Here is a 16195-nt window from a genome sequence, read left to right as displayed (position 1 = left end):
TGTCATTATTTGTTAAACATTCGGTATTCGGAGTTCTCTTTTTCTCCATCGGGCTTATTTTACTGAAAACTCCATATTAACCGTGTAAAGGTTATCATTCTATCTATGCATACTAATAACACCCTCATCCAATATCCCACAGAAACGTAGACTCAAATTCCATTCATTTGTTTTTGTGGATATGGATATATTTAATTGGTCAATGATTTTTCCGCTATCTTACCTTTCCCGTTGCTCTGTAAAGTGGGTTGTGTCGCCCATATGCAGCACGGCTCTTCACTATAGTAATTGGGCTGGGCTCATGCCCTTGGGCCATACCAGATTTGGGTTTTGAGGCCCGTGCCCACGTCCTATATATATTGTAATTTTTTTTAATTTAATTTTATTATTTCATATATATAAACAATTGTATATATCAAAATATATATAGAATTAATTCAGATTCTTGTCTGTATTATTAATTTATTTTAATTTTTTCAATTTTTTCAAACTTTCTAAAGAAATTGTGTCACCTACGGCCCAACCCAGCGTGGCTTGTTCCTCTTGGGCTCATGCCGCAAGCCCTGCTGGGCTTATCTTTTGAGGGTTCCGGGTCTGAAAGGCACGGCTTGCTACAGTGTGGGCAGTCTGTAAAAGTGGGCTATTATGTGAATCCTAAATTCGGCATATCATAATTTCAGATCCAATTGATCAGATTATGTCTAAAATCTAAATAGATCTTCAAATCCAACTAAAGTCAATCGGATTTGAATTTGAATGAATTAAAACCATTTGCAACCCTACAAACATTTTACAAGGAAATGAAAGGTGGCTCAATTGGTATATTAGCTGGTTTATTCCAGCATGTTCGATTCCACAACCACTTACTTTTGGGGAGAGGAGTTATTAGTGTGAACCTTGTATCACCAAATAAACAAAAAAAAAAAAGAAAAGAAAAATGAGCAGAAGCATCAAGTGCTGCTCATCGTCTGGACTCTAAATTTCCATTTACATGGGGTACTATGAATGATCACCTTGTACTAATTAAGGGGAAATTGTCCTTTTTATTTTGTTTGAGATTCACCACTTGTGTGATAAATCTGATTGAATTTCTTATTTAATTTAGGAAATTAAATTTATAACCAATGATTTATATGGAGCCTATGCCTATCTTTTTCTAAGAGACTAAGAGTGGAGTTAAGCATGTTTTCTTCTAATTAAACATATATAGTGCATTTGCGAATACTACTAAACATATATAGAAAATCTTCTGCATTTGCGAATAATCGTTTACTACGTCATATAATTCCGGTCTCCTTAACTTTTAAGAGGCATTTCTGACTTTTGAATATTATAATAAAGGGTAAATTTTTTAAATTATACTTATGCTTTAGTTAATTGACTAAGTGTATCTTTATTGTTTGAAAATTGATTAACACTATCTCTATTAGATTAATATTTTCTTTACTGTTAGTGACAAAAAAATTATTTTATCTTTTTTCAAACTCAGTGGCTCTTAGAAGATCTCAGCACTCGTATCTCTATCATTTTTGCACCTATAAACCCCTTTGATAATAATGGCAACAATGAGCACCGTCGAGTTGATGGTGGATAATGCAAAGGGATGAAACGGCAACAATGAAAACCCCTTGATCTGTACGGATTTGATGGCGGATAAAGCAAAAGAGGCCTTGCGAGAGATGAACGCTGTAAACCACGGGTGTTGATCTGATGAACGCCAAGCTAATATGCGAACATGGGATGATAGAGGAGCAGGGGAGAGATTGAGATCAGTTTCAATTGCGGCAATGACGAGAAAGCGATCAGTTTCACGTCCATGAAGTCGGTATTGAAAGAGAGCGAGAAATTTAGAAGGCAATATGCCGTGTTCATTGCAGCGGTGGCAGCGATGACCCCCCTTCAAACGAAAACAGAGGAGTGCTGTTGCAATGAGTTACAGTACCTTTCTCACTCATCTCCTTCTCTCACGGCCTCTGCGTCTGCGGTTTTGAGCTTATAAAAGCGCATGGGGTCTCTCACTCTCACCCCAGAACTCGTCAGACCGAGCCACCATGGCAGAGACTTCCCAGAAACTCTACAACTTGTCTATTTTCCTTCAGTCGCCATCGACCTATATTCGGTTTCCCCGTTACAGCTTGGTTTCAACGAGTTGCAGGGGAAAGGAAATGAAAGAGAACGGAAGAGAGGAAAGGGGAGAAGGGAAGGAAAGGGAAGAGAGAGAAAAGGAGGGAGAGGATTGATCCACCAAAAAACTAACTCGAGCTTCTAACTAGTGCGGTTAATATAGTTGGCATTACAACCATTACAACTGGACTGACAGACTAGCCAACTGCTTAACAGACCATCTTTTGAACTGATATAAGTTTGAAAACAACTATATTCCAGGCAATTCAAAAACGACCCCTTCTTCAGTTGCAGCTGCAACTGTAACAGAAACATGATGGTTTCTCAATCTGGTTTGACAGATGCCTTGGCCGGTATTGGATACTCGCCTGCAACTCACATTGAGAGAAGCTGAGAGAGAGAGGAGTGAGATAAAGCAACTTCCCCGCCGCCGTGTACCTGATCGGGAATTGCCGTTCAACTTGCAACTGCTGGAATGAGATAAAGCATCTGTAACTTCCGCTCCGCTGCTGGAATGAGATGAAGCACCGTCTCCCTGCTGAGATAAAGCAGAGATGATGCTGTCACTTCCGCTCCGCTGCAACTTCCTCCGCCGCCGTGTACCTGATCGGGAATTGTCGTTCAACCTGCAACTTCTGGTTCAATCGTTCGCCTCCATGAAGAAGGAGAGAGAGACCAGAAACAGAGGCAGAGGTGGAGGTCTGAGAATGGAGAGAGTGGGGTTCCGGGGTTCCGGCCCAGAGGACGCATGTGTGTAAGAGTACACTTAGTTAATTAACTAAACTATAAGAAATTTATCCTTTCTTTTATTGTTGTTGGTCGTTTTTCCTGGCTTGCATAGTCTAACCATTTATGAATGAAATTTGTCTTTTAAGATTAGAAAACCTCTCTTAAAAAGATTTTAATGTGTTGTTCCAGTCTTTAAGATAAAACCCATTTGATTGAGACTTTATTTTTAGTGTAAAATCTATAATCCCTAATCCAAAATTTCTTATCCAATTGTTGACAGCTTTTTGACCCTCACCAAGCGTGCTACAATAAGTGAAATGAAAAGAAAAAAAAAAGTAAAAACCATACCACCAAATATCAAAATAACTTTAACCAATCAAAATCCTCCATCAATTTGATAAATAACAACCTTTCTTAAAAAAATTTTAATTTGTGTTGCTCCAGTCTTTAAGATAAAACCATTTGATTGGTTGCTATCTTTCCGGTATTTAGCCGAAGGTTTACTGGGGCGTTTGGTATCGTGAAGTCCATGACCCTTTCTCCTGGTGATTGTAAAAAGAACACTAATGGATGCTAACACTCCTGGTGAAGTCCATGACCGTTTGGTATCGTGAAGTCCAACCCGAACCCGACTTCATAATATATATTATATAATAAAATATATAAAAAATATATTGCAATATTATTTTTGGGTTTTGAGGAATTTTAATATAAATAAAACATTTTTTTATTGAATAAAAAGAAAAAAAAACCTGTTTTCAAATTTTTGACTAGGCTTGGGATTGGACCCAAGTTTCAGAATTTATATGAGGGTTGGGCTCGGGCTCAAGACCTAAGCCCAATGGTCAGATCGGGCTTGAATGTATTCTGTCAGCTCAACGTGGCCTATGAAAAGGATTGGTTCCAACCTTATAAAAATCGGAACAATATATCAAAAACCGAAACCGATACATCAGTTCTACTTTTAAGGATAGTAGATAAATATATAGTTTTGGCCAAAACACTTGTTTTATTTTCTAGTAAAAAAACATATAAATAGTTTACTATTTTTGTGTATTTTTAAGGTTATATTATCAAAATTAAAAATTTAAATTGTTAGTATCCATTTATATCATGGGTCATCATAAATCTTAATTAGTTTAATCAAGTCAGACTTGATAGGCAGTCCACTCCGATTCCAGATTCGACCAGAAGTTCCAAACCGATCCAAACCATTACATTGCAAGCATGACATCTCATGACCAGACCTAAAGAGCATATATCTCAGGGCCGACATTAAACCAAGAAATACCAAAATGACTCGTGAATCGTGAAAGAGAAATCTGGTCACTTGATCAGTGGTCAAGAGGCATCTACTGTTTTCCGACGCGAATACAACAATGTCTATTCTGATTGGAAGATATTAGGCAACTTCTGTGGCCTACACTCTATTGATGGATCAAATGTGGACCCAACTTCAATTACGTCGATGGTTTCACACCCAATAATTGTCAAATTTGGATGGTTCAGATGATTGAAAAGGATCTAACATTTCGTCTGACATTTTAGGATGAAGATGATTCAGTTCATTTGGTCCATAAATGGATTGCAATGTTGGTGGCACTGGCAGTGTACCCGCTTGGGGAGGTAGAGAGTTCTTGTATGTACAAGCACTGTAGTAATCCGAACTCAGAAGATGGGGTGGTGGTTATGGTTCTGGGTTTTGCTTGCTTTTGTTGTTGAGTTTCAGGTTCATAAGAGTAATGGGTGCCTGGAGAAAGAGAGGGTCGCTCTGTTGGAACTCAAAACTTCAATCTTTCAGCCTGATGGCTCCTCTTTGTCAACTTGGGATGACGAAGAGGGTGACTGTTGTGAGTGGGAGGGTGTCAAGTGTAACAACACAACAAAGCGAGTTATCCAGATTTCACTTAGCGGAGCAAGGCAGGGTGACTGGAACCTAAACGCCTCTTTGTTTCTTCCCTTTGAAGAATTACAGAGTCTCAACTTATCTTCTTGTTTGCTTTCTGGTTGGGTTGAGAATGAAGGTACCACATTTCTCTGAGCACATTGCAAATGTTATCTGCAAACTAACCACTCTGAATTTGTTTGGCATGAGTTTTTCTTTCTCAATTGCTCTACAGGTTTCGAGAGATTGTCTAGATTGAGAAATTTGGAGGTGCTTGATCTAAGTTGGAATTCCCTTAATGATACAGTCTTTTCATCTCTGAAGATGCTATCATCCCTTAAATCTTTGAATCTAAGTAATAACGCTATATTTGAATCTACTCATATTCAAGGTGCGTATATATTTGGTTGTATCTCTCAAATCTAGCTTGATTTTTATTAACTAGTTATAAAATGGTGGTTCTTTCTATGCATTTAATTACTTGTGTTGTGTGCAGAACTGGCTGGTTTGATCAACTTGGAGGTGCTAAATCTGGGTAATAATGAAATTGGCAGTTTCCCAACCGTTGCAGGTATGAGAAAATCCACTTCGTGTATTTGTAGACAAAAAAATTATATTGTGTTTTTATTAATTCTTATGATCTATCTTTTCATTGATGATCTATATTGTGTTACGCCCATATTTCATAATTTGACTTAACATATCCTGTGTTTTTATAATATTAAAATACCTTGTGGGTTGACTTCACGGAACTTAAACATACCTCTCTAAATAAAACGTTAATAACCATTAAATATGACATCATGCAACCTATTTAAAATTTTGAACAATTTTGCCCTTCTGTTAATAGCTGGTGACCTCTCTAAAGTGGTTTGAATCGGAGGAAAATAGCTGATCCCCTATCTGTTCGACTAAATGTCTGAATGGGTCAGTCGACAAAACCTATCTCCCACCCACCTGCACAGTCCCCCATGGGCCATGGCAGTTTTATTTGATTCCTTTTGAATTAGTTTCACCATCTATCGATCAAAGAAGTGATTGGCCAAAAGAAAAAAGGTGACCAGCAAACCCATAGCTACGTTTGAAATTTTATAAAAAAATGAAAATCATCTGTTTGTTTTGTACGTTAACATGCTTATCATTCAAATTGATATCGATCAATCACTGCTATAGGACACTTGAAATAATCCTCTTACCAAATTAGGATTTTCACGTGTTTCTCCACATAGAGAGTATGTTTTAAGATTATTTTTATTTCTAAATTCAGTTCGTAGGGAAATCATTCAAAAACAAGGAGGGTTTGAGTCTGCCTATACATGTTTTAGCCAGGGCAAAATTGTTTTTGTGTGATCAAACTGTTTAACATAACGGTGGTAAAGTATGTTTAAGTCTACACCTCCGCCTCACAATGCCCCACAGCATATCGCCGCCGTGAATTGGGAGCATCTCTCGATGATGATACCATCGGTTTTGATATCATTATCGGGAGATATTCCCAATACACGAGGCGGGATGTGCTGTGGGGCGGAGATGTGATCTCATATTTAAGTATTTTACCCTGATTTTTTTACAAGTTATTATAGGTTATACTTTAAGTAAGGATTTATACATACATATAAGGCAATTAGGCAATTAGGCAATTAGGCAAAACAAAAATTGCATTAAAAGGAGAAAGAGATATACAAAAAGTAACAGCCAACAATAAAAAATTAAAGTGGACGCTCAAAGCTATACAAATAAAACAGAAAAGACCACCTACCTGAGCTTAAGAACCAGGAAAAAACCTACTGAACCATCACGATAGGACCGACAGAAGAAAACCATCCAAGAACCACAACTCACCCAACAAGGGTCCCAAGAGTAGACAAAACCAGCTATACTCATTTACAGGAGTGAGTATTTGATTTATTAAATTGATTAAAATTCAACCAACAAATAGAGTTTTTTAATCAAAATTGTAAAATGAAAATCGAACAAATTGAATTGAAGAAAAATCGAAATAATCAAAAATGAAATTTTCGTTTCGATTTTTTGGCTATTTTGGTTAACCATGTTTCAATTCTGAAAACCAAAACCAAAATTTCTAAAAAATGAATTAATTGAACTGAAATAATTGCAAATTGCTGAAACTTTTCTTGAAGTTTCTGACCGTTGCTTCAATACCCCCTGAAGTTTGGTAATTTCAATCACATCCCTTGAACTTTATGACAGTTGCAAGTAGACCCCCTCTGTTCGAATCTTCTAACAAAAGATATGAAAATGTCTAAAATACCATGCAATTATTATTGAGGCTGGTTCCTACAGAAAAAACAATACAGACTTTATGAGAAAAAGAAAAGGAATTTACAGGTGCAGCTTTACCTTTGTGTGTGATTGATATAAAGGATAAATTTGAAAAATAAATCAATTTCGAAAAAGAAATCGGTAGAATTTGGGGTAGTGGTTAATATGAAGAGAAAATTTGTAAAATAAACATTTTGGTCAAAAGTAACTATATGGGTATTTTTGTGTCATGCTGTGCCAGGCCACTATGCGGGTGCGTGTGCCAACGTGCCATGCTAGGCCATGGGTCATGCTATCATAGCCCACATTCTCGTGCCATGCCATGCTAGCTTGTGGGCCTTAAAACCTAAGCCTAACATGATCTAGGGATATGGGTCAGGCCGTGACATGGCCAAGTTGCTACAATGACCAGGCTTGCTTAGCACAATCCATATCGTGCTGGGTCGTACTAGCCCAAGGGTGGCACAACCCGCTTTAATTGGTATTTGCCACAAATGAATGTTTGGGATGCTAAGTGTCACTACCACTAGGGTACATAGTGGCAATCTGTAATTTACCCACGTATAAATGATCCATAGGATATGTGACACTACACCATATACCACACATGTCAATTTGGCATGCACATGTGGCATCAAAGTCCAAACCCAACCCCCCCTGCGGAAAGAAAATAAAATTTAAGTTAAAGCGAATTAATCTTGCCAAACAAGAAAAGAAAAAGTAGGGCTGAAACGGATCGGATCGGATTCGGCAAGGGGTATATTTGATTCGACCCAATGAGAAATCTGAATGATCCGATTCCGATAACAATCCATAGGATTTTCAAGAACATGATTCGAATTCGAAATTGAATAGATATCCAATTCGAATCTGATCTGATTAGAATTGTAATAAAAAATTTTGTGATATAATATGAATACTATATTATAATATATGATATATATAATTATATAAATAATATGTAAAATATATATGTCATATACATATAATATATAATATTTTATAGCTAACAGATTGGATCGGGGTATATCTGAATTCGATCTGTTAACTAAATAAATCGAATTTTCCAGTCCGATCTGATTTGTTAGGATCAATGGAGGTATCCAAATTCGGCTCTTACCGGATCAGATTCAGATTCAAATTGGATCTGATCCAACTTATTTGCATTCCTAAGAAAATATATATATATGTGTAGGGCTGCAAGTCGGGCTGGGTTAGGTCAGGTTGGGGCCAACCCTAGCCTAACCCTAAGTTCTAAACCCCAACCCTAACTCTAACCCAATCCGATCTCTCTAACCCTAAACCTAACTAAGTTCCTTCAACCCTAACCCAACCCAACCCAAATTCAGATTGGGTTGGCTCGGGTTGGACCCAACCCAACCTTCTTCCCATTCCTTAAAATCTTGTAGAACTTGTCAATCGCATATTTTAATTCAAATTTCACTACATATATTGATCTATGTTTTATTAGTATTTGTTTGTTGATGTTTTTATTAGTTCTTTTAGTAAAATAAAACACAGAAAAGTAAGCATTTGAAATGACTAGTTTATTATGAGTTATGACTTATAGGTAGGAAATGACTGAGAGGAGAGGAAGAATAGAATATGTTATTAGGGTTTTAGTCTTTTGGATTAGGATTAAGTGAAGTGATTATCTTAAAGACATGATAGTATGTGATGGGGGCTAAACAACTATCATGCATCTAAGCAAATCTATATATGATATATGATATATAATATATGTATTTATATATGACATGTACTATAGAGTTGGGTTCAGGTTGCCCAAGGGGTCAACCCTAACGCAACTCAAAGTAAAGTTGGGTTCATGAATTTCAACCCTAACCCTAACCCGAGCATCAGCTTGGCCCAACTCAACCTGACTTTTAAGTTGCAGCCTTATATATGTGCTGTATGGGATAAAATTCTAAAACATAATACTGTATTTGGTTTGATAAAAGTAAGAGAGAAATAGAAATTTGAAGTAAAGGTCATAAGAATTTTATGAACGTTTTAACCTCCATTTTCTGTTTTTCTCTTATTTCCTATCAAACCAAACATAATCTAAAGGTTTATATAGCGAAAAGCAATGGATAAAACAGAAATTCTTATTAAAATACATATAATCCTTATATCATATTTGTCATTTTGGTGCCTAGATCAAAAGTTATGGCTGGGGGGGTGGACCTGATCCCATCTCCTCTTTTCAGGCTATTTTCGTCTTTTCCAGCTTGTTTCTTCTAGTTCAACTACTACTGAAGTTCACGACATTCTAAACCACATCAAAAGCTTGGAAGCATAAAATCAATAATCAAAATATTTTGAATCTTCTTATAATATATGTAGGTTTCCTTGGTTCATTACATGCACCTATGTTTCTGAAATTATTATTGTTCTGACGTTTAGGGCTCAAAAGCCTAAAGAAGCTGAAGGTTCTAGATCTACGTGGTAATAGTTTCGATACAAGCATTCTACAATCTCTTGGCGCACTTTCATCTCTTGAGATACTCTATCTTAGTAAGAATAATTTGAATGGCTCAATTGATATTCAAGGTGCGACCACTCAAAGTACTTTCCTTAATTTGTGTTCTTATACATAGATTCTGGGAATCTCCTCTATTATTTCTTTTAATTGTTCCTCCATTTTGTAGTGTTAGATGCTTTGAGCAATTTGCAAGTCCTAGGTTTGGCATCCACCTCGGTCAATAGAAGTATTCTTCAAAATATAGGGGTTATGACATCTCTTAAGGTCTTATCTTTGAGCAATAATGGACTCAATGAGACTCTATCAGCTGAAGGTAAAGTTCTCTTGATCATTTTCCTTAACTAAATCTTAGGGCTTAGTTTGACAAAAAATCTATACTACTTTAAAAAGCACCAATGGCCTCAAGAATATTTCTGGAATTTTTTAAGGGCAGAATTTACCCCTCTATATTCAAATTTATGATAAAAAAATGAGGGCAATCAGTTCTTGATATTAAATGAATTGAAAAGAGGTAATTTAAAGAGATTCAAAGCATTCAATTCTCTCTCATTAAATCCAACATTTAAGTTATTAACTTGCATTCATGTTCATTGAATCATATATTTAAGTCATTTTTGTTTCTTCTCATCATTAAGTTCTTTTAATTAAATCCATACTTAATAAATTAATAATTCCAATAACATAAAAGATTATACTTTTAAAATCTACCTAGAAAAAATAGTGTTTTCATTTAGGTGGTGGTAACAAATTAAATCATTTTGGGTCAAATGGGTTAATCCATGTTGCCACGATTAAATAATAGAATTAAAAAATAGATAAAATGAAAAAATAGAAATTAAAAAAATTGGGAACATTTTTAGCATACATACTAAACAATAATAAGTATGATAAATAAGAAATGTTTTTATTAATGATGGAAATGGAATGTAAAATTTAAAACCTATTGGAAATAAAAATATTTTCCTATTCTCTCTCATTAAATCCTATATTTAAGATATCTTTTTCTCATCATTAAATTCTTGTAATTAAATCCATAATATTAATTTTAATAGTATAAAAATAAATGTTTTGAAAAGTAATTTGAAAACAAAACCATTTCCTTCCCTTCTAGTGGTGGGTAAGCAATTCGACCATTTGGGGTCAAATGGATTAATAAATAATGCCATAAATAATAAAAATTAAAATAAATAACTATGGAATGTAAGAAGTATTTTTATTAATGATGAAAATGGAATGCCAAATTCAAAATCTACCTAGAAATGAAATAATGTCATAGTCAAATAATAAAATTTTTAATAATAGAAAATACAAAGAATCAAAAAAAAAAAAGATAGAGAAAATTTTGGGCACATATCTAATGTTATATCTTTATAAAAAATAAAATATTGGGTACATTTCTAATATTGTACATTCATTATATTGAATCAAATGATACCATAGACAAACAAAAATCAAGTGTGATAAGTAAAAAATATTTTATATAATGTAAATGAAATATATAATTTAAAGGAAAATTTATAGTCAAAGTCGGTTGTACATTTAAAATTAGGTTACAGGTTGGTCCAAAAACCAACAAAGCTCTAACAATCGGCTCTACATTTCAAATTATAAAAGCCCACGCCATGTCATTGGAGGCTTATGTAGTTGTTGCCAACATGAGACTCTTAGTCCATGTTGGACACAGCAAAAAACCTATACCGAAAATAGGTTTTAGTTTCTCTCCCACTTCCTCTGTCTCTCGATCTCCATCCCTTCTCTCTCACTCTCACAATCATCTCTCAATCTCCCGCTTCCTCTGTCTCTCCCACTTTCTCAGCTCCGGTCTGTAGCCAAATCAAAATCTCTCTCTCTCTCTACTATTCTCCCTTAATCTTTCTCATTCTTCTCCTTCACTTTGCCTCTCGGTCAATATCTCCTTCTCCCTCAATCTCTATCGTTCTCCAGTTGGTGTAAATTTCATAGCCAAGAGTTTCTTGTGAATTTTTATCAAATTTGTGTAATAATTTTTTAGCCATACCAAGGTGGTCTCATGTTCTTTTATACAATCTGATTAATACCATATAAGTGTGTAAGAAAATAAAAAAAAATGAGAGAGGGAGCGGGAGAGAAACTAAGGGAGAATGGTAGAAATTAAGGGAGAATGAGAGATCGACTGAGAAAGAGAATGAGAGAGATTGAGGGAGAATGATATATATAGAGAGAGAATTAGAGAAATTGATATAGAGAACGTAAATATAGAAGCCAAAAACCATTTTTATTTATTTTCAAATCACATAGTCGTTGAGCAGATAAAGATGATTGTGAGTGAGAGAGTGTGAGGGAGAAAGAGAGAAACTAAAAGCCTTTTTTTTTTTAATTTTCTAATCACCCAACATTAAAGGGCAATTTTAGTATAAGCTTTTTGTTGTCTCCAACATGGATTAAGAGTCCCATGTTGGCAATAGCCACATAAGCCTCTGATGACATGGTGAGAGTTTTTATAATTTGAAATGTAGAGTCGGTTGTCAGAATTTTGTTGGTTTGTGGACCAACTTGTAGCCTAATTTTAAATATACAGCCGGCTCTGACTATAGTTTTTCCTAATTTAAAACTAATCCAATAGAAAAACTATTTTATTATCTAAATGGTGGGTCAATGATCCAACTTTTCAAAGAAACCTATGATATCATAATTGAATAATAAATATTTAAGTTTATTTTTAATCATATTGTTACTTTTCTTAATTTTCAATTTCTATCTTAACTATGATATATCTAAAATTCAAGTAATTATATGATTAAAAATTTCTCACATGCATGTGCTTAATTACTAGTAAGAGAAATTGAGAGAAAGTTCTTAAGGTTGCATTTGGTTCCAGTGCAAATGAAATTTGCATTGGTGTAAATGAATGGGAGTGCAAAAATGGCTGAATGTAAATTCTGGTTTTCTTTTGCTTCAGATTTGACATTATCTTGTATTTTTGGGTTTTTATTCTTGTTTTGCTTCTGTCTTTTGGTTGTATCTGTCTTGCTGTGTCTATGTGGGTTTATGTGTGGATCCAACCTTGGGTGGTCTTGGGATCTTCTGTGGTTAAGCTTTTCCTCTTGTATTTTCCTTTTCTCTTTTCTTTGTGGATATATTCTTATTTATCTTTTCTATAAAAAAAAGTAGAATGACATGACCATGACAGAGAATGGAGGTAAGAGGAGGGTTATCCATCTAGGAGTAAGGTAGGATGCAAAATGATGTGGTGCCCACTTTATATGAGAAAGAATTGAGGTAGGAGGAAGGTGGCGCGAATTTTTTATCAGTTTTTGGTATGCAGTATTTGCACTGCCAGTGAATGCAAAAGAAACAAATGGTATATATCTTGTATTAGGTAGGAACGCAAATTATACTTACAAAAACAAATGAAAACATAACTGATGGGTACAAATTTTGTGCATGATCAAGATTTGCACTGCAATGAAAGCTTTCAAGAACTTTTCCTCAACTTTCTGTTACACTTATTTTCTAAATACCAAACCAAACATAGCCTTGCTTAAATACTGGAGGAGTGCATTACTGTGATCACCTGTATTCATAATTGTAGGTTTATGCACATTGAAGAACCTTGAGGAGCTAGATCTTAGCATGAATGGTTTTGAGGGGAACCTTCCTTCATGCTTAGAAAACTTGACATCACTTCGTGTGTTGGATCTCTCTTCCAATCAATTTGGTGGAAACATTTCCTCATCTCTCATTACTAGTCTCAGATCTCTGGAATACCTTTCTTTATCTGATAACCGCTTTCAAGGTCCATTCTCATTCAGCTCATTAGCTAACCATTCCAAACTCGAAGCATTTGCAAACAGCAACAATGAACTGGTACTGGAAACCGATTACTCACCTTGGGTCCCAACCTTCCAGTTGAAGATTTTGCTTTTTTCCAACTCCACCATCAAGAGATTGTCTGGTTCTATTCCCAAATTTCTTCAATACCAATATGACTTGAGAGTAGTTGATCTTTCCCATAACAACTTTGAAGGAGAATTTCCAAATTGGTTGCTGGAAAACAATACAAGACTTGAGATTCTGAACCTAAAGAACAACTCCTTGACAGGTCAGTTTCTTCTTCCATCCCATCCTAATAGAGATACATCCATATTAGATATCTCTAGAAATCACATTTCAGGAGAAATTCCAACAAATATTGGCACAATTCTACCAAATTTATTGGTGCTAAATATGTCAAGCAATTCTCTTAGAGGTAGAATTCCTTCTTCTTTGGGAGATATGAAAAGGCTACAGGCTTTAGATTTGTCGAACAATCGTTTCTTGGGAGGAATACCAGAAAACTTGGCAACGGGTTACACCTCATTGGAGCTCATTAAGCTATCAAATTGTAACTTAAAGGGCCAAATTCTTCCATCATTTTCCAACTTGACTCGCTTGCACTACCTCTACTTAGATGGAAACCAGTTTACAGGGGAGATTCCAGATATATTGTCTAACAGTTCCGAGCTAAAGAGACTGGATATCAGTCATAACAATATATCCGGCAAGCTGCCGTGGTGGATGGGAAACATGTCATCATTGGAGGCACTGAAAATTACCAACAATCATCTTGAAGGTCCAATCCCGGTTGAGTTCTGTTCACTTAATGATCTTAGAATTATAGACCTCTCTGAGAACAATCTTTCTGGCTCTATACCAGATTGCTTTAGTCCACCTTTCTTATTTCATGCACGTTTTCAGAAAAATGGGTTCACAGGACCAATGACAACTGCTTTCTCCAAAAGCTCATATTTGGTGACACTAAACATTGCAAAAAATTATTTGACTGGTAGAATTCCAGATTGGATTGGCAAGCTACAGAGTTTGAGCATTCTACTTCTGGATGAAAATAACTTCCAAGGCAAAATTCCCACTCAGTTGTGTCAATTGTCCAAGATAACCATACTGGATCTTTCTCACAATAATCTTTCAGGTACTATACCTTCTTGCTTATCTAACCTAACATTCAAGGTAGGTTTTCGATCTGGAAAATATCGTCTCCAACAGGGTTCTCCAATCTACTCATCATATTCATTTCAAAGTCTAGTGAAGGAATCTGGTGATTTGGATCTGTACCAAGTTAATTTTTATAGCTATATTGCTGTATATGAGGTGACGGAGATGGAGTTCACAACAAAGACTAGGTCCTATAATTACAAGGGCAACTCTCTTTATTACATGACTGGAATTGATTTCTCATCAAATCGATTAACAGGTGACATCCCACCTGAAATTGGGAACTTAGGAAGACTTCGTGCATTTAATCTTTCTCACAACCTTTTAGCTGGACCCATTCCTACATCTTTTTCAAACTTAGAGAAGATAGAGAGCTTGGACCTTTCTTACAATAACTTGGCTGGGACTATTCCTTCAGAACTAAGCAACCTGAACTCTTTAGCAGTCTTCAGTGTGGCGCATAACAATTTATCTGGTCAAATTCCAGATAGGAAGCAATTTGCGACATTTGAAGAGAGCAGTTATGAAGGCAATCCCCTTCTATGTGGATCTCCATTAGAGAAAAGTTGCAGAACACTTGAGCCAACCCCATTTAATAATGAGAGAGAAGACAAAGATTTCATGGACACAGACAGCTTCTACCTGAGCTTTGGAATTTCATATACTACTGTGTTGATAGGGTTTATTGGAATTCTCTATATTAACAACAGCTGGCGACGGTTGTGGTTTAATCTACTTGATTAATGTATCACCTCTTCAAGAAACTTTAGTTCAGACAGATTCCACTAGCTGTTCATCTGGGTTGCCTATAAACTTCATGGTTGTATGTATAATTCTATATATACATTTTATTGATACATATATAAATGTTAGTTGTAACTTCCAGAAAAGCAACGATTTTCATATAAACCCACATGGTTCTATATCTATGGCAAGGGCCGAATGAAATAAAAAAGAGAAAAATCTATTGCAGGGAAAATGCTGGAAAAATGTGTATTAATGCAAGCAAAAATAATGTGCAAGAAACCTATAAAGTATAAAAATGACACTTGTAATACATATATCATATCATATGATATTTTATATTCTATATTGCATATGATATTTTATATCATATCATACGATACACTTATAATACATATCATATATTATTTTTATATTCTATATTGCATAAAATAAATTTTATACACATATTAACGGCATATAAAATATTATAGGGTGAATTAATTACAGACAGGTACCCTATAAAATATTATAGGGTGAATTAACGGCTTAAACTTTCAAGTGTGACATTTTAGTATCCTGATTTTTTAGAAATGTAACCTTGAGTCCAACTAACATTTCATTGAGAGTAAAATTCCAAAAATGCCCATATTCAAATTTTCTTTTTTTTCATTGTTCTTCGTTGTTCCATTCAAATGCTTTTATTCTTTGTTGAAAAGATGCATAAAGATGATTTCATATGAAAAAGAAAAGAGTAAAATAAAAGTTCAATGAGCAAAATGAAATCTAAATATGGCCATTTTTGTAATTTTGCCATCGTTGTAACATCAATTTTAACAGAATTGGACTTAAGTGTATATTTCTAAATATCCCACTTGAAGGTTCAAGCCTCACTACCCCTAAAGTACAAAGTACCTATTTATAATTTACCTAATATTATATATAGGGTAAAAGACTTAAACCTCTCCTGATATTTCACCTAAGTTCTAAAACAT

General features: G+C 35.1%; 1 protein-coding gene across 2 annotated transcripts; it reads left to right on the top strand.

Moving 5' to 3' along the window:
- The first annotated feature begins 4379 nt into the window (after positions 1–4379).
- LOC104588587 (cuscuta receptor 1-like) lies at positions 4380–15380 on the top strand. Of its 2 annotated transcripts, XM_010246579.3 has the most exons (6): positions 4380–4877; positions 4974–5129; positions 5235–5309; positions 9428–9574; positions 9673–9819; positions 13078–15380. In XM_010246579.3, the coding sequence occupies exons 1-6, from the start codon at positions 4529–4531 to the stop codon at positions 15219–15221; spliced, it is 3018 nt and encodes a 1005-aa protein (XP_010244881.2). In that variant the 5' UTR covers positions 4380–4528; the 3' UTR covers positions 15222–15380. The 2 variants fall into 2 exon arrangements, with proteins under 2 accessions (XP_010244881.2, XP_010244882.2); XM_010246580.3 differs by lacking the exons at positions 9428–9574; positions 9673–9819 and having other exon boundaries at positions 4383–4877.
- The last annotated feature ends 815 nt before the right edge of the window (positions 15381–16195 follow it).

The sequence above is a fragment of the Nelumbo nucifera genome, chromosome 2, assembly GCF_055504915.1.
Source record: "Nelumbo nucifera cultivar China Antique chromosome 2, China Antique-T2T, whole genome shotgun sequence".
Lineage (NCBI taxonomy): Eukaryota > Viridiplantae > Streptophyta > Magnoliopsida > Proteales > Nelumbonaceae > Nelumbo > Nelumbo nucifera.
This window is presented reverse-complemented; position numbering and strand designations above follow the sequence as displayed.

Bases quoted from the DNA above. Each gene is read 5' to 3' on its own strand.
- LOC104588587 (XM_010246579.3), top strand. From the start codon at position 4,529: ATGGGGTGGTGGTTATGGTTCTGGGTTTTGCTTGCTTTTGTTGTTGAG. The intron at 4,878-4,973 runs GTACCACATTTC...ATTGCTCTACAG, and splicing joins TGGTTGGGTTGAGAATGAAG to GTTTCGAGAGATTGTCTAGA. The intron at 9,575-9,672 runs GTGCGACCACTC...TCCATTTTGTAG, and splicing joins TGGCTCAATTGATATTCAAG to TGTTAGATGCTTTGAGCAAT.